The 14,967-nt window shown below is 32.9% G+C and overlaps 2 protein-coding genes and 1 long non-coding RNA gene across 3 annotated transcripts; all 3 read left to right on the top strand.

Moving 5' to 3' along the window:
• Positions 1–1,855: 1,855 nt before the first annotated feature.
• On the top strand, positions 1,856–2,427 carry LOC120183352 (transcriptional regulator TAC1-like). The gene has a single exon (XM_039188066.1). The coding sequence runs from the start codon at positions 1,856–1,858 to the stop codon at positions 2,360–2,362; it is 507 nt and encodes a 168-aa protein (XP_039043997.1). The 3' UTR covers positions 2,363–2,427.
• Positions 2,428–9,175: 6,748 nt separating this feature from the next.
• On the top strand, positions 9,176–12,312 carry LOC120183366. Its single transcript, XM_039188082.1, has 4 exons — positions 9,176–9,282; positions 11,851–11,965; positions 12,079–12,168; positions 12,277–12,312. The coding sequence occupies exons 1-4, from the start codon at positions 9,215–9,217 to the stop codon at positions 12,310–12,312; spliced, it is 309 nt and encodes a 102-aa protein (XP_039044013.1). The 5' UTR covers positions 9,176–9,214.
• Positions 12,313–12,325: 13 nt separating this feature from the next.
• Positions 12,326–12,707, top strand: LOC120183325. Its single transcript, XR_005521938.1, has 2 exons — positions 12,326–12,372; positions 12,425–12,707. It is a non-coding gene; the product is annotated as an uncharacterized LOC120183325 (long non-coding RNA).
• The last annotated feature ends 2,260 nt before the right edge of the window (positions 12,708–14,967 follow it).

Genomic DNA, 14,967 nt, shown 5'->3' with positions numbered 1-14,967 from the left:
TTTGTTACATTTTGGTATCTATGTATGTATGTATGTATGTATGCATGTATGCATGTATGCATGTATGCATGTATGCATGTATGCATGTATGCATGTATGCATGTATGCATGTATGCATGTATGCATGTATGCATGTATGCATGTATGCATGTATGCATGTATGCATGTATGCATGTATGCATGTATGCATGTATGCATGTATGCATGTATGCATGTATGCATGTATGCATGTATGCATGTATGCATGTATGCATGTATGCATGTATGCATGTATGCATGTATGCATGTATGCATGTATGCATGTATGCATGTATGCATGTATGCATGTATGCATGTATGCATGTATGCATGTATGCATGTATGCATGTATGCATGTATGCATGTATGCATGTATGCATGTATGCATGTATGCATGTATGCATGTATGCATGTATGCATGTATGCATGTATGCATGTATGCATGTATGCATGTATGCATGTATGCATGTATGCATGTATGCATGTATGCATGTATGCATGTATGCATGTATGCATGTATGCATGTATGCATGTATGCATGTATGCATGTATGCATGTATGCATGTATGCATGTATGCATGTATGCATGTATGCATGTATGCATGTATGCATGTATGCATGTATGCATGTATGCATGTATGCATGTATGCATGTATGCATGTATGCATGTATGCATGTATGCATGTATGCATGTAATGCATACATGCATACATGCATGCATATGTATGCATGTATGTATGTATGCATGTATGCATGTATGCATGTATGCATGTATGTATGTATGTATGTATGCATGTATGCATGTATGCATGTATGCATGTATGTATGTATGTATGTATGTATGTATGTATGTATGTATGTATGTATGTATGTATGTATGTATGTATGTATGTATGTATGTATGTATGTATGTATGTATGTATGCATGTATGCATGTATGTATGTATGTATGTATGTATGTATGTATGTGTTATTTTTTTTACACTTGCCCATTACCTTCCTCCATTAACTTAACGTTAGGTATGATTTTGAAAAGAAAATAAATTGGGTATCAAAATGGAATAAAAGTGATAGTAAGAATACTAAATGTGCAGTTTATCCTATTTTATATTACGAAGTAAAATAAGAGAAAATGGATCCATCATAAAGCCGACTCAAGGGAAAAATCCTAACACAAACGCCAAAACCTAGTCTTCACTTGTCAACAAATACAAAGCAAATGCAATGACAAAGCCTATGTCTTCCAATTGTCTCCTCGTTTCCTTCTTCTTCTCTCTAACCTTGACCACTTTCTTTTTTTCTTTGAGGATGGAATCAGCCATGAAGCAACCGAGCTCCGATTCTTTGAGCGAAGAAAACGATCCGGTCGATCGAGTCAAGTGCGACGCCGTGACCCCCAAACGCTCCTACGAGTGCATCTTTATGTATGTATGTATGTATGTATGTATGTATGTATGCATGTATGTATGTATGTATGTATGTATGTATGTGTATGTGTTATTTTTTTACACTTGCCCATTACCTTCCTCCATTAACTTAACGTTAGGTATGATTTTGAAAAGAAAATAAATTGGGTATCAAAATGGAATAAAAGTGATAGTAAGAATACTAAATGTGCAGTTTATCCTATTTTATATTACGAAGTAAAATAAGAGAAAATGGATCCATCATAAAGCCGACTCAAGGGAAAAATCCTAACACAAACGCCAAAACCTAGTCTTCACTTGTCAACAAATACAAAGCAAATGCAATGACAAAGCCTATGTCTTCCAATTGTCTCCTCGTTTCCTTCTTCTTCTCTCTCTAACCCTTGACCACTTTCTTTTTTTCTTTGAGGATGGAATCAGCCATGAAGCAACCGAGCTCCGATTCTTTGAGCGAAGAAAACGATCCGGTCGATCGAGTCAAGTGCGACGCCGTGACCCCCAAACGCTCCTACGAGTGCATCTTCTGCAAACGAGGTTTCACCAACGCTCAAGCCTTGGGAGGCCACATGAACATACATCGGAAAGATCGAGCCAAGGCTAAGCAACCGACGAGCTCGTCGGTTCCGAGTCGACAACCGAATGAGGAGTACATGGACCCTAGATACGTTCCAGCAATCCCAACTCTTGACCCATCAAAGTGTTATCCGATTTTGGAGGCTGAAGCTCAAGGGAATGATCACATGTATTTTCAAGAACCATCAAAGTACTCTTCATATGGTCATTATGAAGAGCTTTTGGGTGCAAATTTGAGCTTACAAGTTGGCCCTACAAATGTAGATAACACTGAAATGACGATAAAGGGAATCATGAAAGAAGATGAAGTCGATTTGGAGCTTCGACTGGGTCACCATCCATAACGTTATAACTAAGGAATTATGCTGTACAGTGAAGAAATTGTTTTGACAGGTACAGTTTCACTGGATTTAACAAGCTTTTGATGTTTATAGAGATTGAAGAATGGCCCCTTAATGATTTGGTAAAGGAATTATGCTGTTTAAGTTTGTTTATGTAGAAACCAATCATTATTAGTTTTAATTTTGCACAGATGATTCCATTTTATACTTCTTATTATCAACTCATAGTTCTGGTTTCTTCTTTTTGGTATATAAGATGTGCATTTGATGTTTTCTCTTCAAATTATATGAAACTTTTGTAAATTTCTTTTATTTTTGGTCTTCAATTCGTTGTGCCTAGCGATCCTAGGGTTTTTACATGCATGTGAAGTTTATTTATAGAATGTTAGATAAGTTTTGTCAAAGCTAGTGAACTAACTCATCCTTAATTTTTTTCTCAGCAATGTTTGAATTTTATTTAAGAAAAATGGTCATACAAGACATCCTTAAATCACAACTACAAATCCTTGCTTTGTGATCATAACAGTTTTTAACCTTGTAACATTAATTTGTGATAAATGCAACATACGTATAGAAACAATATATTATACAACTTAGAATCTTAAAAATTGGTTAACTTCAAAACAACAAGTACCCAATAAGGGTTTAACCTAAAAACTGGAGACAAATTAATTTACTCAATATTTAAAGTAATAAGAACTTAAAAAGTCATTCGATAAAAATATTTGAGGGGCAAGAGTCCCTACCAAGCATTACATGGTTTCATCTCTAATACTTAGGGATGGACCGAGGTGAAGGCAGATGAGTGCATCGCCTCTTAAAATTTTTAATTATCTATATGTTTTAGATATCTTATTTTTAATTTATGTTGAAAATCTACTTTCGTCATTTTTAAAATTTTATAAATTCATCTTTTAAAATTTTGTAAGTTTATCACTAACATAAAATCTTGGATATGTTGCCGTTGATATTGTCCCAACTTAAAGTTGTTTCAATGGTAGACCAACTTGATGTAATTTGAAATAGGGTTCCTAGAGTTAACTCCACGATATCTTTGGAAATGTATAGAGTGAGACACATGTGAACCATTTTCAACTATAAAAATGGTATAATTTCAATTTTATAGCTTTATACTAATGTTCCTTAGTACCATCTTGGCACACTTCGGGCGGTGAGCACTTAGTTTTTAGTAAAATATACATATAATTTCCACATAAAAATTTCGATTAATTTATTAAAATAATAATCTAGTTAGATATTCTAAGAATTTTAACCAATAAAAAGTATAATAATCCTTAAAAATATATATATTTTCCAGTTTTAAAATTCCATTATCTTATTTTCATTGTTCCGGGTAGGATGAGTTTGGACTTCGAAATCTCCCCACCACTCCCACTTATGAGGATTATCAACTTTATGTTGTGACAACAGAAAATTATAAAAATAAACAATATCAAATATTTTGTAACGCCTCAAATCTTGAGTTATGAGTTTTGAGTTAATCCGAGAGGGCCTTGAATTAATCTCTTAGTTTGTAGGAAATTTTGACCCTAGTTTGAGTGGAATTGAATTTGAATTGAGCCCAATTGGCTTTAAAAATGGCATATTTGAATTTTGACCAAAGCTTGAAGGAGCAAATAAGTAATTATATCAATTTTAATTTCAAAGGCTGAATACCCATTAAGGATGGCGATCTCACGTCTGCACCCCTCGCTCATATCTCTTTTTCTTCATCCTTATCTTCTTCTTCCATTCAAACTCTCATTTGTCTTTTATTGTAACTTAAGAAAAGTATCACTTTGTGACCTATCAAGCTTGATCTGAGATTCTAAAGGTAAGAATCTTAACCTCCATTTTCAGAGTTTCAATTCAAGCCTTCAATCTCTCTGTTCCATCATGGTTTCCAAAATATGGTCTTTAATGAGGGTTTAGAAACCTAAGTATAACTAGTATGTTTTTAGGAGATTTAAGCCTTTATAAACGTTCTAAATCATTTTCTAATCTTCCAATCCAGTTAGTAACTCATGTTTTTAATTATTGCTTAATGAGAGAAGTTAGAGAAAGTTCCAAGGTCAAGGGAAAGGTGAAGCTAGCATTTGGTCAAGTTTTGAGTGCTCTCAGTAGCTTAGGACTCAAGGTAACTCATTTCTAACTCAACTCTACCACATGTAGATCGCTATGTGTATTTTGGTAGGTTGCATGAGTTATAAAGCGTGTTCATGGTAGATCTCAACATTTGATTTTTTTTCCAGCTTGTTTATAGACCTATTATGACCATGTTTAACACACATAAAACTTTATTAAGGTTTGGGAATCTTAGTAAGTTTTTTGGGTGTAATAATGAGTCATTTTCGTGTTTAAATAGGGTATTTATGGGTTTGAGTATCAATACTGAAATAACAATACCGATATTATCCGTAAAATGGTTCAAACAAGGGTTTTTAGGATACAAGTATTGATACTTCTTCATTGGGTATCGATATTATCAGGAGGAGTATCAATATCGGGTTCACTTAGCAAATTTTAGTAGCCAATTTTGGTATTGGTACTCATGGGAGTATCGATACTGGGGGTAGGTTATTGATACTCTCAGTAGGGATATAAATACTAAGGCTTTTCAAAACATCGAAGTCAAATTTGATATAGATACCCTAGTACAAAAGTATCGATACTATCGTCCCTTCTCAGTGTGTAATAGTTATTACAATATCGATACCAAAAGGTAGGTATCGATACTCAGGGGCCAATACTAATAATGCAGGGCTCAGTATCGGTACCAATGTATAGGTTTGGATAAATAATCCAAATGATTAAGGGGTTAGACTTGAGGGGCTCAATAACACCAGAATGCCTTGTAATAAAACTACAAGTAAGAACAATAATAAGCACAATACAACTAGAAACAATAGCAAGCACAATACAGCTAGAAACAATAACATTTAGGATTACATAAAATTAGTCTTGTTTGATGCTCGAGAAAACAACCAGGACGCCAAAGTTACTTTAGTAGAATACGATCGTCTTGTGTGGATATATCCTAGTTAGTGCCAAGTCATTTTAGTTGACGATCGTGCACAGATGCCCCAAAACTCAACGGAGTAAATTGGTCGGGTGTACATTTTCGATGCAGTTTCAAATCTCACCCCAGATACCTGAGGGTATTTTAGGAAAGCTGGAGGGGTATGTGCTCCGAGATGCAGAACCCTCCGCCATACCATGATGCCTATTTCAGCATTTCCTGACAACACTCTTATGTCTTCATACCTATGTCACAAGCATGCTCATGTAGTGAATGCATGTAGTACAATACAATTATTAGTGTGGCACTAAGCTCGTAACCACAACGTTCGGAATGTGTTTCCGTGAGCAGGTTCTTAGGAGACCGCCCGTGGAGTGTTATCATCACCATATATTCCAGTTTAGCTGAGGTTTCAGAGTACATCTTGATTATATTAGAAGACATGTACTATTTATAGACCCTTTTGTATTCGGTCGTAACTCCATTTTGATTAAACTCAGTATTTGTATTTTTTAGATGTATTGGAGCTCCCTAGTATTTTGTAAACTCATATTATTATGTTTTATTTTATTTCACTATGGATGGTTTCATATGATGATTTACAATCGATTTTAAAAGAAAATTTTTGGGTTAGCCACTTCGATGATCCCATGTGATACTTTAATCCTTCGATCGGATCAGACTGAATTAGGGTGTTACATATTTACTACTAAAATTATATTCCATTTTTTTATTAATCATAAATCTTAAAATAAAATTTGATTCCACCTTTATATTTAAAAATATCAATTATTAGATAAATATATCTATTTATATATTAAATAAATATTAGTGGCATCGTTAATCAATAATTCTAATTCAATTATTAGATATATATATATATATACATATAGACACACACAATTAAATCTTTTATTTTAAGTTTCAATTATTAGATAAATATAACTATTTATTTATTAAATAAGTAAATGCCAGTGACATCGTTAATAAATAATAATAATATTAGAGGTAGATAAAATACTAAATTAAGTTAGAATTTAATATATATTTACACAAAATTAATTTTATTTATTTTAAGTTGCATATTAAGAGTATGTTTGGACATCACACTGTCATCGTATGCAAAATTAATAAATTACCATATTATTTATATTCTCACGTAATTATTAAATATTCTAATTACGTAGATATATTTGACAATTACATCTTAATTCATCTTATCATGCTTGGTTGTATAAATTGTAATTACAGATTGTATAAGTTTATACTACAAATAATAATAATAATAATAATATAATATTAAATCCTAAAAGCATTTTATAAATATTATTATAAAATCTTAGCGCTTAATCCCAAGAGCCCACATCTATGACAAAATTTAACATTCAATATTTTTCTCATTCTTATTTTAGTCACTTAAATTTAAAAATTTCAATTGAATAATTGAACTTTATATATTAAATTTTTTAATCACTCTTCGATTAATTTACTAAGATTAGTTTATCATTAAAAAAGAGAAACATTTCTTTATCGGTGATGCGACGATGAGAAGAAAATAAGTTTAAAAGAAAATCATTTGAGAATAAACTAAATCCAGATACCCTTCAAAAGGGCTAAACTCTCGACATAACGTTCTCGAACAAATTTCACGAGATAATGCTCTCTCAAGATTAATTGCTCAAATAGGGTGAAATCTACAGTGTTGGTCGTAGGTCGCCATGCCATCCGGGTGACCTACTAGGTCGCCATGTCTTCCAGGTAAGCTATGAGAGAGATTGCGTATGTCATGCACGTTCCAACACGCTGGGCATCCAAGGCCATCCGAGGGCATCCGACCGAGGCTATCCGAGCAGGAAAAATCACGCGAGGAGCATGAGGGAGTGCATCGCGACCTACAAGGTCGCCCGGAGTGCATGGCGACCTACAAGGTCGCCCGGAGGGCATGACGACCTATGCTTGGGGACGTGCATGGCTGGCCACGTAGTAGGTCACTCGGAAGGCATGGCGACCTACGGCAAGATTTCACCATATTTGAGCAATTAATCTTGAGAGAGCATTATCTCGTGAAATAATTTGTTCGAGAACGTTATGTCGAGAGTTTAGCCCTTCAAAAGAACAACATGGAATAATAGAAAGAAAAAAGCTGAAATGAAGGGCTCTCAGAAATTCGGAGTTTCAACAAGGTCCAACTTTGTTAATCAGTCAACGATTTGAAATCAAGGGTAATAAAACTTTTAACCATGTTATAACATTGGTACAAAGTTAACGACGGAGTGATAAAAAAATTAATGTATAAAGTTTAATCGTTAAATTAAAAAAATTTAAATTTTAGTGACTAAAATAGGAGTGAGAATAAAATTAAGTGATGAATTGTGTAATTATTCTTTAGTTTATTAATAGTTTATAGGATAACTACGTATTGAGTATCTAAATTTCACTTTTGATACATTTTAATATCTAAACTTTTAATTTTTACAAAATCATATCTAACGTTTAGTTTTTGTTTCATTTTAATACTCCACCGTTAAAACCTTAACTTCAGAGCTGATTAGAAAGAAAATAACTTTAGACTCCCAAAGGGAGTGCTCACCGGGAGTTGACCCTAGGTCTCATAGTGGGTAGGGGAAGGACTCATTCAACTCAGATTAGTTGGTTTTAAACGACAAAGTATGTATTTAACTTATACCAAACTATCACTATAAAATGAAATAAATTTTATAGATCTATGATTCCAACTTAAAACATCTCAAAAATATTCAAGCATTTAATTATTAAATAGGATTAAGAATTGATTTAATACATACCAAAATTTCATTTAAATTATAAAAATTAAATTAAAATTAAATAATTCCTCAATTAAAATATTATTTAGAAATAAGAAATAATTAAAATAATTATTTTATTATTTAATTAAATATTTAATGAAAATTATTAAATTAAAATTTATACTCTATCCTTAAAATTATTAAAGTAATTTAAAATAAAATTATTTATTATTTTCATAAATAATTATAAATAGAAGTTTAATTTTAAAAATAATTTAATTTAATTTTTAAATAATTAAATACATATATTTTAAACTACTTATGATACAATACATGTAATTTTTAAAATAAAATAATATTGATTTTATAAAATATATAAATAATTATTTAATTATTTTTTATTTTAAATTAAAATGAGAATTTATTTAATTTTAATTTAATATTTTTATATGTTAAATAGTAATTTTGGTATGTATTAACTTAATTCTTAATCTTATTTAGTGATTAAATGCTTGAATATTTTTGAAATATTCTAGGTTGGAATCATATATCTAACAAATTTCTTTCATTTTATTGTGATAGTTTGATATAAGTTAAATATATACTTTGGCATCTGAAACCAATTACCTTTGGTAGCTCAGTTAGTTGAACACTTCCTCTTCCTCCTAGGAGACCCAGGTTTGATCTTGGTGAGCACACCTTTTGGGAGTTTAAAATTTGTTTTGTTTATTAGTTGAATAAAATTAATTAAATAATAATTTAAAATTAAAAAAATAATTAAAAATGAATGGCGAGTACTAAAATGAAATAAAAACTAAATATTAGGTATGATTTTAAAAAAAATTAAAAGTTCATTACTAAAACTTATCAAAAGTCAAACTTTAGGTACCAATTGCGTAGTTTATCCTAATTTATATGAATAATTGACCGATCAAGTCCCCGACTACCTCGAAAGCCAAAAAGAAAAAAGAAACAAAATTTCTGTATCTTACACTTCTTTGAGAGAAGAAAACCCAGAAATTTGTTCTATTTTTTTTCTTCTTGCTTAATTTGAAAAGGAGGGGAAACCCAATGGGTTTTGCTTCATTCTCCGGACGAGTTTTCTTCGCTTCTATTTTCATTCTCTCCGATTGGCAAATGTAATCACTCTTCTCTCTCTCTCTTTTTTATCTATTTAATCTATTTGTTGGGTTGTTTAAGAAATATGCTTAATGTTTTTTAGATCTGTTCCTTTCTTCACTTTTTGTTTGTGCTAAATTTAGTAGTTTTTGGGTGGTCTTGCATTTATTATCCTTAATCTGTATCTCTGGTTAATGATACTTTTGTTGAGGATCTGGGCCAATTTACAATATTGTTAATTTGTGAGTTGCGGGTGAGTTAATTTTTTTTAGAATAAATGGAAACTGACGTGTTTATAAATTATATTTCGTATTTTAAATGTTATTAGTTGTTATGATACATAATTGTTATGAAAAACCTTTTCTACCTCCATTTTTTTGTTTAATAGGACTAGCATTTCCAAGTCCAGAACTGAATATTTTAGAATAGTTTTCTGTAGGCAATGCCATTTTTTTTTCGAGAAGATGAAAACGAGTCTCATGAAATGTTAATAGATGTGATGGTATTGATTCTTGTCATTGTTGAATCAAGCGGATGATTCAATGCTCTGAATTCCTCTATGCTTTGCCGATTAGGGGCCGAAATCTTGTAATTTGCCTAAGTAATTTCGGTAATCATAACCATTCTGGTTTCTTGATAACTCCGTAAAAGGTCATATTTTGTACTTTTTACTTAAGTTATTAAATGTTTAAAGACCCATTTAGAACCATATAGATGCATTTAGAAGCATTTAGTTGCATTGTCTGATGATGTGCAGGTATTGAAAGCTGAAAGCAAGGAAAAGAGGAAAGAAAATGCCGTGGCATAAGGAGATTGCTGAGCTAAATGAAAATGCCGAGTTCGACTAGCATTTTGAGAACGCAAAAGGTGAAAGAAGATATTTTTTAGCCAGTTGTCTCCAACTCTCCGTGCCCTCTGCCCGAGAAATCCACCTCGAAGATACGCCTGGAGGGATCGGCGCTGCAACCGTCGATCCTGCTGATGATGCCGTCTGACCCTGCAGATCTTATCTGTCATTGGATGCCTGCAACGGGATTATGTCGGGTCTCAACCAGCAACCCAGGCTGGATCACTGCTATGCTTTGCCCGACTCCCTAATAAATCAACCATGGTTTTGTGGTTTTCTAGGATGGTTAACACTAAGTCTTAGGGTTAATTTTCCCCTATAAATAGAGGAGGAAGCCACAATGAAGAGGACTTTAGTTCCCCAATGTTTTGAGCTTAAAAAGTTAGAGAGAGAATGTCTCATCTTTCTCCGTCAATCCCACTTGCCGTGACATTTCTCTTTGACAAGCCGAAGGGAATTGCGTTCTAAGCATCCGAGAGGAGATAGTTCGCTAGGACCAGATCTTGGTGGCCGAGGGAAGCATTGGGCAGTGCACGTCGAAGGTTTTCTCTCCTCCCCTTAGTCCTTTGCTTTTATATTTTGTTGTTGGGTTGTAAGGAACGAATGAATCTTGCTTTGTGTTTGTTGATTTCGAACCCCACCATGAACTAATCCTATTTGGTGGGAGTTCACTTGGATGTTTAAGTTTTTATTTTAATGAATGGTTGTTGTTTTATGCTTTATTCTGTTTTGTTTGTGAGACTTAATGCTTTAAGGTTGTAGGAGCTACGAGAGTAGCCTTTCCTTAGAAGGTGCTTAGGGTTCGAGAGAATGCATTGGCAAAATATCTTTAGTCTTTGAGAGAAGCTAGGGAGGAACTACACAAACAAGAGGTTCTACATAGTAACTAGGCCTAATCCACCTTAGAGATAAGGATAGGATTTCATTCGACTAAAAGGGTGTGTATAAACGATAGGTTAGAAGTTAATGCTGCCGCAAAAAGGTATTGCCGAGACATATCCTATTAACTGAACCAATAGGGTCACTGCAAGGGCTTACGTCAATCGGTTTTGTCAGGACAACTTTAATCTGTTGAGTCCCTTACTAGAGATAGCATAGGGCATTTCAGTAGACTCTGTCGGGCAGGGTAAGCTTAGAAGAAACACCATTCAGAGACATAGACTTAGATTTTCCTTGTAACTCCTTCCACTCATTTCCATTGCTGCTTGTCATTTGAGAAAGCTAAGCCTATTTATTAAATATATATTTACATTTATTTTGTCTTGACATTTTCATCTGCTTGCACGTATTACAATTTAATTTGCCACAATTTTCAATTACCATCACCTACCATCATTCCATTTCCCCATCAGCTATTCCATTTGTCACAGCATTCTCATTTGTACATACCATCACTAACTTTACTTAGGTGACAAAGTAAAGTGTCTTGACAAACCTATTTGATTTCCCTAATTCCCTGTGGAGACGATACTCGACTTATCACTTTATTACTTATTCGATTGTGTATACTTGCACACATATCCGCACCCATCTATAGTACTCACAAATAGCGGACATTTCTCCTATGTAATTTCGGTGATTGACCCTGTACTGAGTCTTATATGTTGGTGCCACATAGTTACCGACTATTATCTAATTCGTGATTGTAGCCAGACTGTGTAAAGAGTTCATCAGCACTGGTGTCTGTACACTGAAACTATCTTATAGATATAATGTTATTGACCGTTCAACATGTTGGTAGGTTCAATGAATTCGGGGTTGATGGCGGGCCTGCTGCGAAGGAGTTGATACCAAAGCTTGATGATGCAAAGAAACATATATCATCTCGATTCCATGTAAATTTTCCAGATATCGAAGTAAGAATCATCTTGCATATGATGTAATGATTTTTTTTTTAATATCAAGTTTATGTTAGTTTGATTTGCTCTATGTTTACTTTCATTTCTGATATGGAGACTTGTTTACACAGGTTAGACAATTAGTTTCAACTGCCATCATTTTGAAAGGACTTGGTGCTATTGTATTTGTATTTGGCCATGGATTGGGAGCCTTGTTACTGGTTAGAATTTCATCTCTTTTCAGTTTTTGTTTGATTCGAAATTTCACTTAGCATTTTCTTCTGATTCTGTTTTCATGTCTCTTTTAATTGTCATATCTTTTGCCATAGTTTGTCTACTTGGTGGCTAGCACCGCTTCTCCATGACTTCTACAATTATAGTTCCGATGAGCCAGATACAGTGTTCTGCTGGGAGATTTCTTGCAGGTATTTACAAATGCATACCTAAAGTTGTGTTCCTAGGCATTATGATTCGCAGTGTGTTGCACAATGCGGTGCGTTAGTTTTCTTTACGGGGATGAAGAACTCAATGCCAAAGAGACAACTAAGGAAGAAGGCCCCGAAGCAAAAAGCTACTTAGGTGTAAACGAAGAATTAAATTTTTTGCAATCTCCAGTAGTGGATGTGCAACACCAGATAATACTCTGCAATAGGAATTTTTTTTTTATTCTTAGGTTTGATCAGTCTTTCATTCACTGAAACATTTGAACATTTTTTAATCTCTTGCCCCATGTTTATTTTATATGACGACTTGATTTTGTTTTAAGATGAAGTGGGGTTTAAATCATATTCTTGTATTTCCTTGTTTAGACTTGTAACGTTTCATGCAGCCATTTTGATAGACAATTTGGACTGTTGTTTATAATTTTAAAACACTGATGGGTTTGTTCAATGACCTACTTTGGCAGTTTGTCTTCATTTTCACTTTGTTGATTAGCTCAGGTTAGGGATGGATACGGGATTCGAATTAGACGGGTTCTAACTTATTTTTATTGGGTTGTCTTTTTTTAAAAAAAAAAAGGGTTTGGGTTGAATTTTTTAGAGGATAAGTTTGGGATAGGTTCTGGTTTGGGATTAAAAAAACCCAACTTTAAAATTATTGTAATTATATTTTATATGTTTAGGGATAATTATAATAATATATATCTATATATTTTTTCAATTAAATCTTTATTTTATTGAATAAAGTTAAATTTCTTTTATGTATTGGTAATAGGTCGGGTCGAGTTGGGTTTTATCATAAAAGACAAATCGGGTTTTGGGTCAGGTCGGGTGAAGTCACCCAATGAGGTAGGTGGATTCCATGTCAAGTTCGCGATCTTGTCTGCCACTTTATTGCCTAGCCAGCGCTCTATAACAGAAACGTATTTGCTAATATTGGTTCAATAAGATCACAATGTGAGGAATAAGTGAGGACTGAGGAGGCACCATTCATGCCTCACCTTGTACCAGGAGAGCTAGAACTTTACTATCTGTGTCTACAATGGCAGCCCTTATTCCCAGTTCTCATGTAATGCGTAAACCCTCGTAAACACCCCACAGTTCTGCATCTAGGACAAAGTATTTCTTATTACCTTTCGTGTATCCCATGATCCAGCGGCCGTCTGAATTTCGAATCACTCCATCAAAAGCTGCTACACTCGTGCTTGTTTTCCGGCTCCATCCGAATTGATCTTGTACCATTCCATCGGCGGTGGGTTCCATTCGATCATACTGTTGACAGATTCCATTTTATTTCTTTATTTTCCTCCGATTGCATTAATATATATTAACTTGTATATAAACATTGTCCATTATGGGTCAATATTGAACTTAGCTCAATTGTTAGACGTGCCTTAACCTTCTATACGTTGAATCTCCATTTTTCATTGCTATTTATTTCTTTATTTTTCATCAATGAGATGATGACACAACATCATCCTATCAATGAATTAAATTTACTGAATTATTTCTAATCAAAAATTAAGATCAAAATGATAAAATACTAAAATGTATAAGTAAATATAACTAAATTTACTGTTATACAAATTTACTTAATTATCATGTCAATAGTTTCGTTAACAGTTAGCAGACGGTGACTTCATTGACACCAATTTGATAGTTTAGTGACTTAATTGATAATTTTTCTCAATGATCAAATATAATCAAGCCTATATCTTAATGACTTTTGGATTATTACCCAAATTCTTTTTACACATGTCAATCGAAACAAAATTAACTCAAACTCCATATAGCCTCATTTGAATAAGTAAATAATTTGTATTCCATTTAATTGGATTTAAATATAAAATAATTTAAAATCAAATCCATTTAGAATTCAATAATTCAAACAATAAAAAAAATCATTTAAATTCCAGTTGACTACTCAATTGCCATTGACGCCATTCTCATAAATACCTCCCTGGCTCCCCTATTTATTTGTTGTTTGGTCGACATGGAATTAATTATTAAATGAAATACATCCAAAGTCAAACCGATATATATATATATATATATATTCAAACAAAAAGTTAGATTCATAAATATTAAATATAATAAATAATCCACATAACAAAGAGTGAGCGACTAAAATCTTGAGAATGCCCCCAAAAAAAAATTAAATTCAATCTAAAATTATTAAAATTAAAAATGATAAGAATTGCCTAATAAAGTAATTTAAATGTTTAATATTTTTTGGATTGAAATAGAAAATATTAATAATAAAAATGAAACAAGTGATATTGAATGAGATTTCGATGTGCATTAATTATATGGCATGCTTGATTTGGGTGAGTTATCTGAACGCAGGCCAGTGGGTAATAAAGTAATAAGCCAGGTTCATCTTTTCTCAATTAATGGGAACAAAATTGAATAAAGAAGTGAGGCATGACACTTTAGTATTGGGAATCATAACAAACGTGTGAAGCAACTCCTCATTTTCAATTTGATTTCTTCACATACTTTCTATAGGGCAAACTTCATATATAGTCATCAATCTATTACTATTTCTTTTTTATTCCAGTCCCTGAGTTAACTTTCTTT

This window comes from Hibiscus syriacus, unplaced genomic scaffold (genome assembly GCF_006381635.1).
Source record: "Hibiscus syriacus cultivar Baekdansim isolate YM2019G1 unplaced genomic scaffold, ASM638163v2 tig00112758_pilon, whole genome shotgun sequence".
NCBI classification, from domain to species: Eukaryota; Viridiplantae; Streptophyta; class Magnoliopsida; order Malvales; family Malvaceae; genus Hibiscus; species Hibiscus syriacus.
This window is presented reverse-complemented; position numbering and strand designations above follow the sequence as displayed.

What these genes read in the sequence shown, in the direction of transcription:
- LOC120183352 (XM_039188066.1), top strand. Translation starts at nt 1,856, where the DNA reads ATGGAATCAGCCATGAAGCAACCGAGCTCCGATTCTTTGAGCGAAGAA.
- LOC120183366 (XM_039188082.1), top strand. Translation starts at nt 9,215, where the DNA reads ATGGGTTTTGCTTCATTCTCCGGACGAGTTTTCTTCGCTTCTATTTTC. An exon ending in TAAATTTTCCAGATATCGAA is followed by an intron (nt 11,966 to 12,078) that starts GTAAGAATCATC and finishes TTGTTTACACAG; the next exon opens with GTTAGACAATTAGTTTCAAC. An exon ending in GATTGGGAGCCTTGTTACTG is followed by an intron (nt 12,169 to 12,276) that starts GTTAGAATTTCA and finishes CTTTTGCCATAG; the next exon opens with TTTGTCTACTTGGTGGCTAG.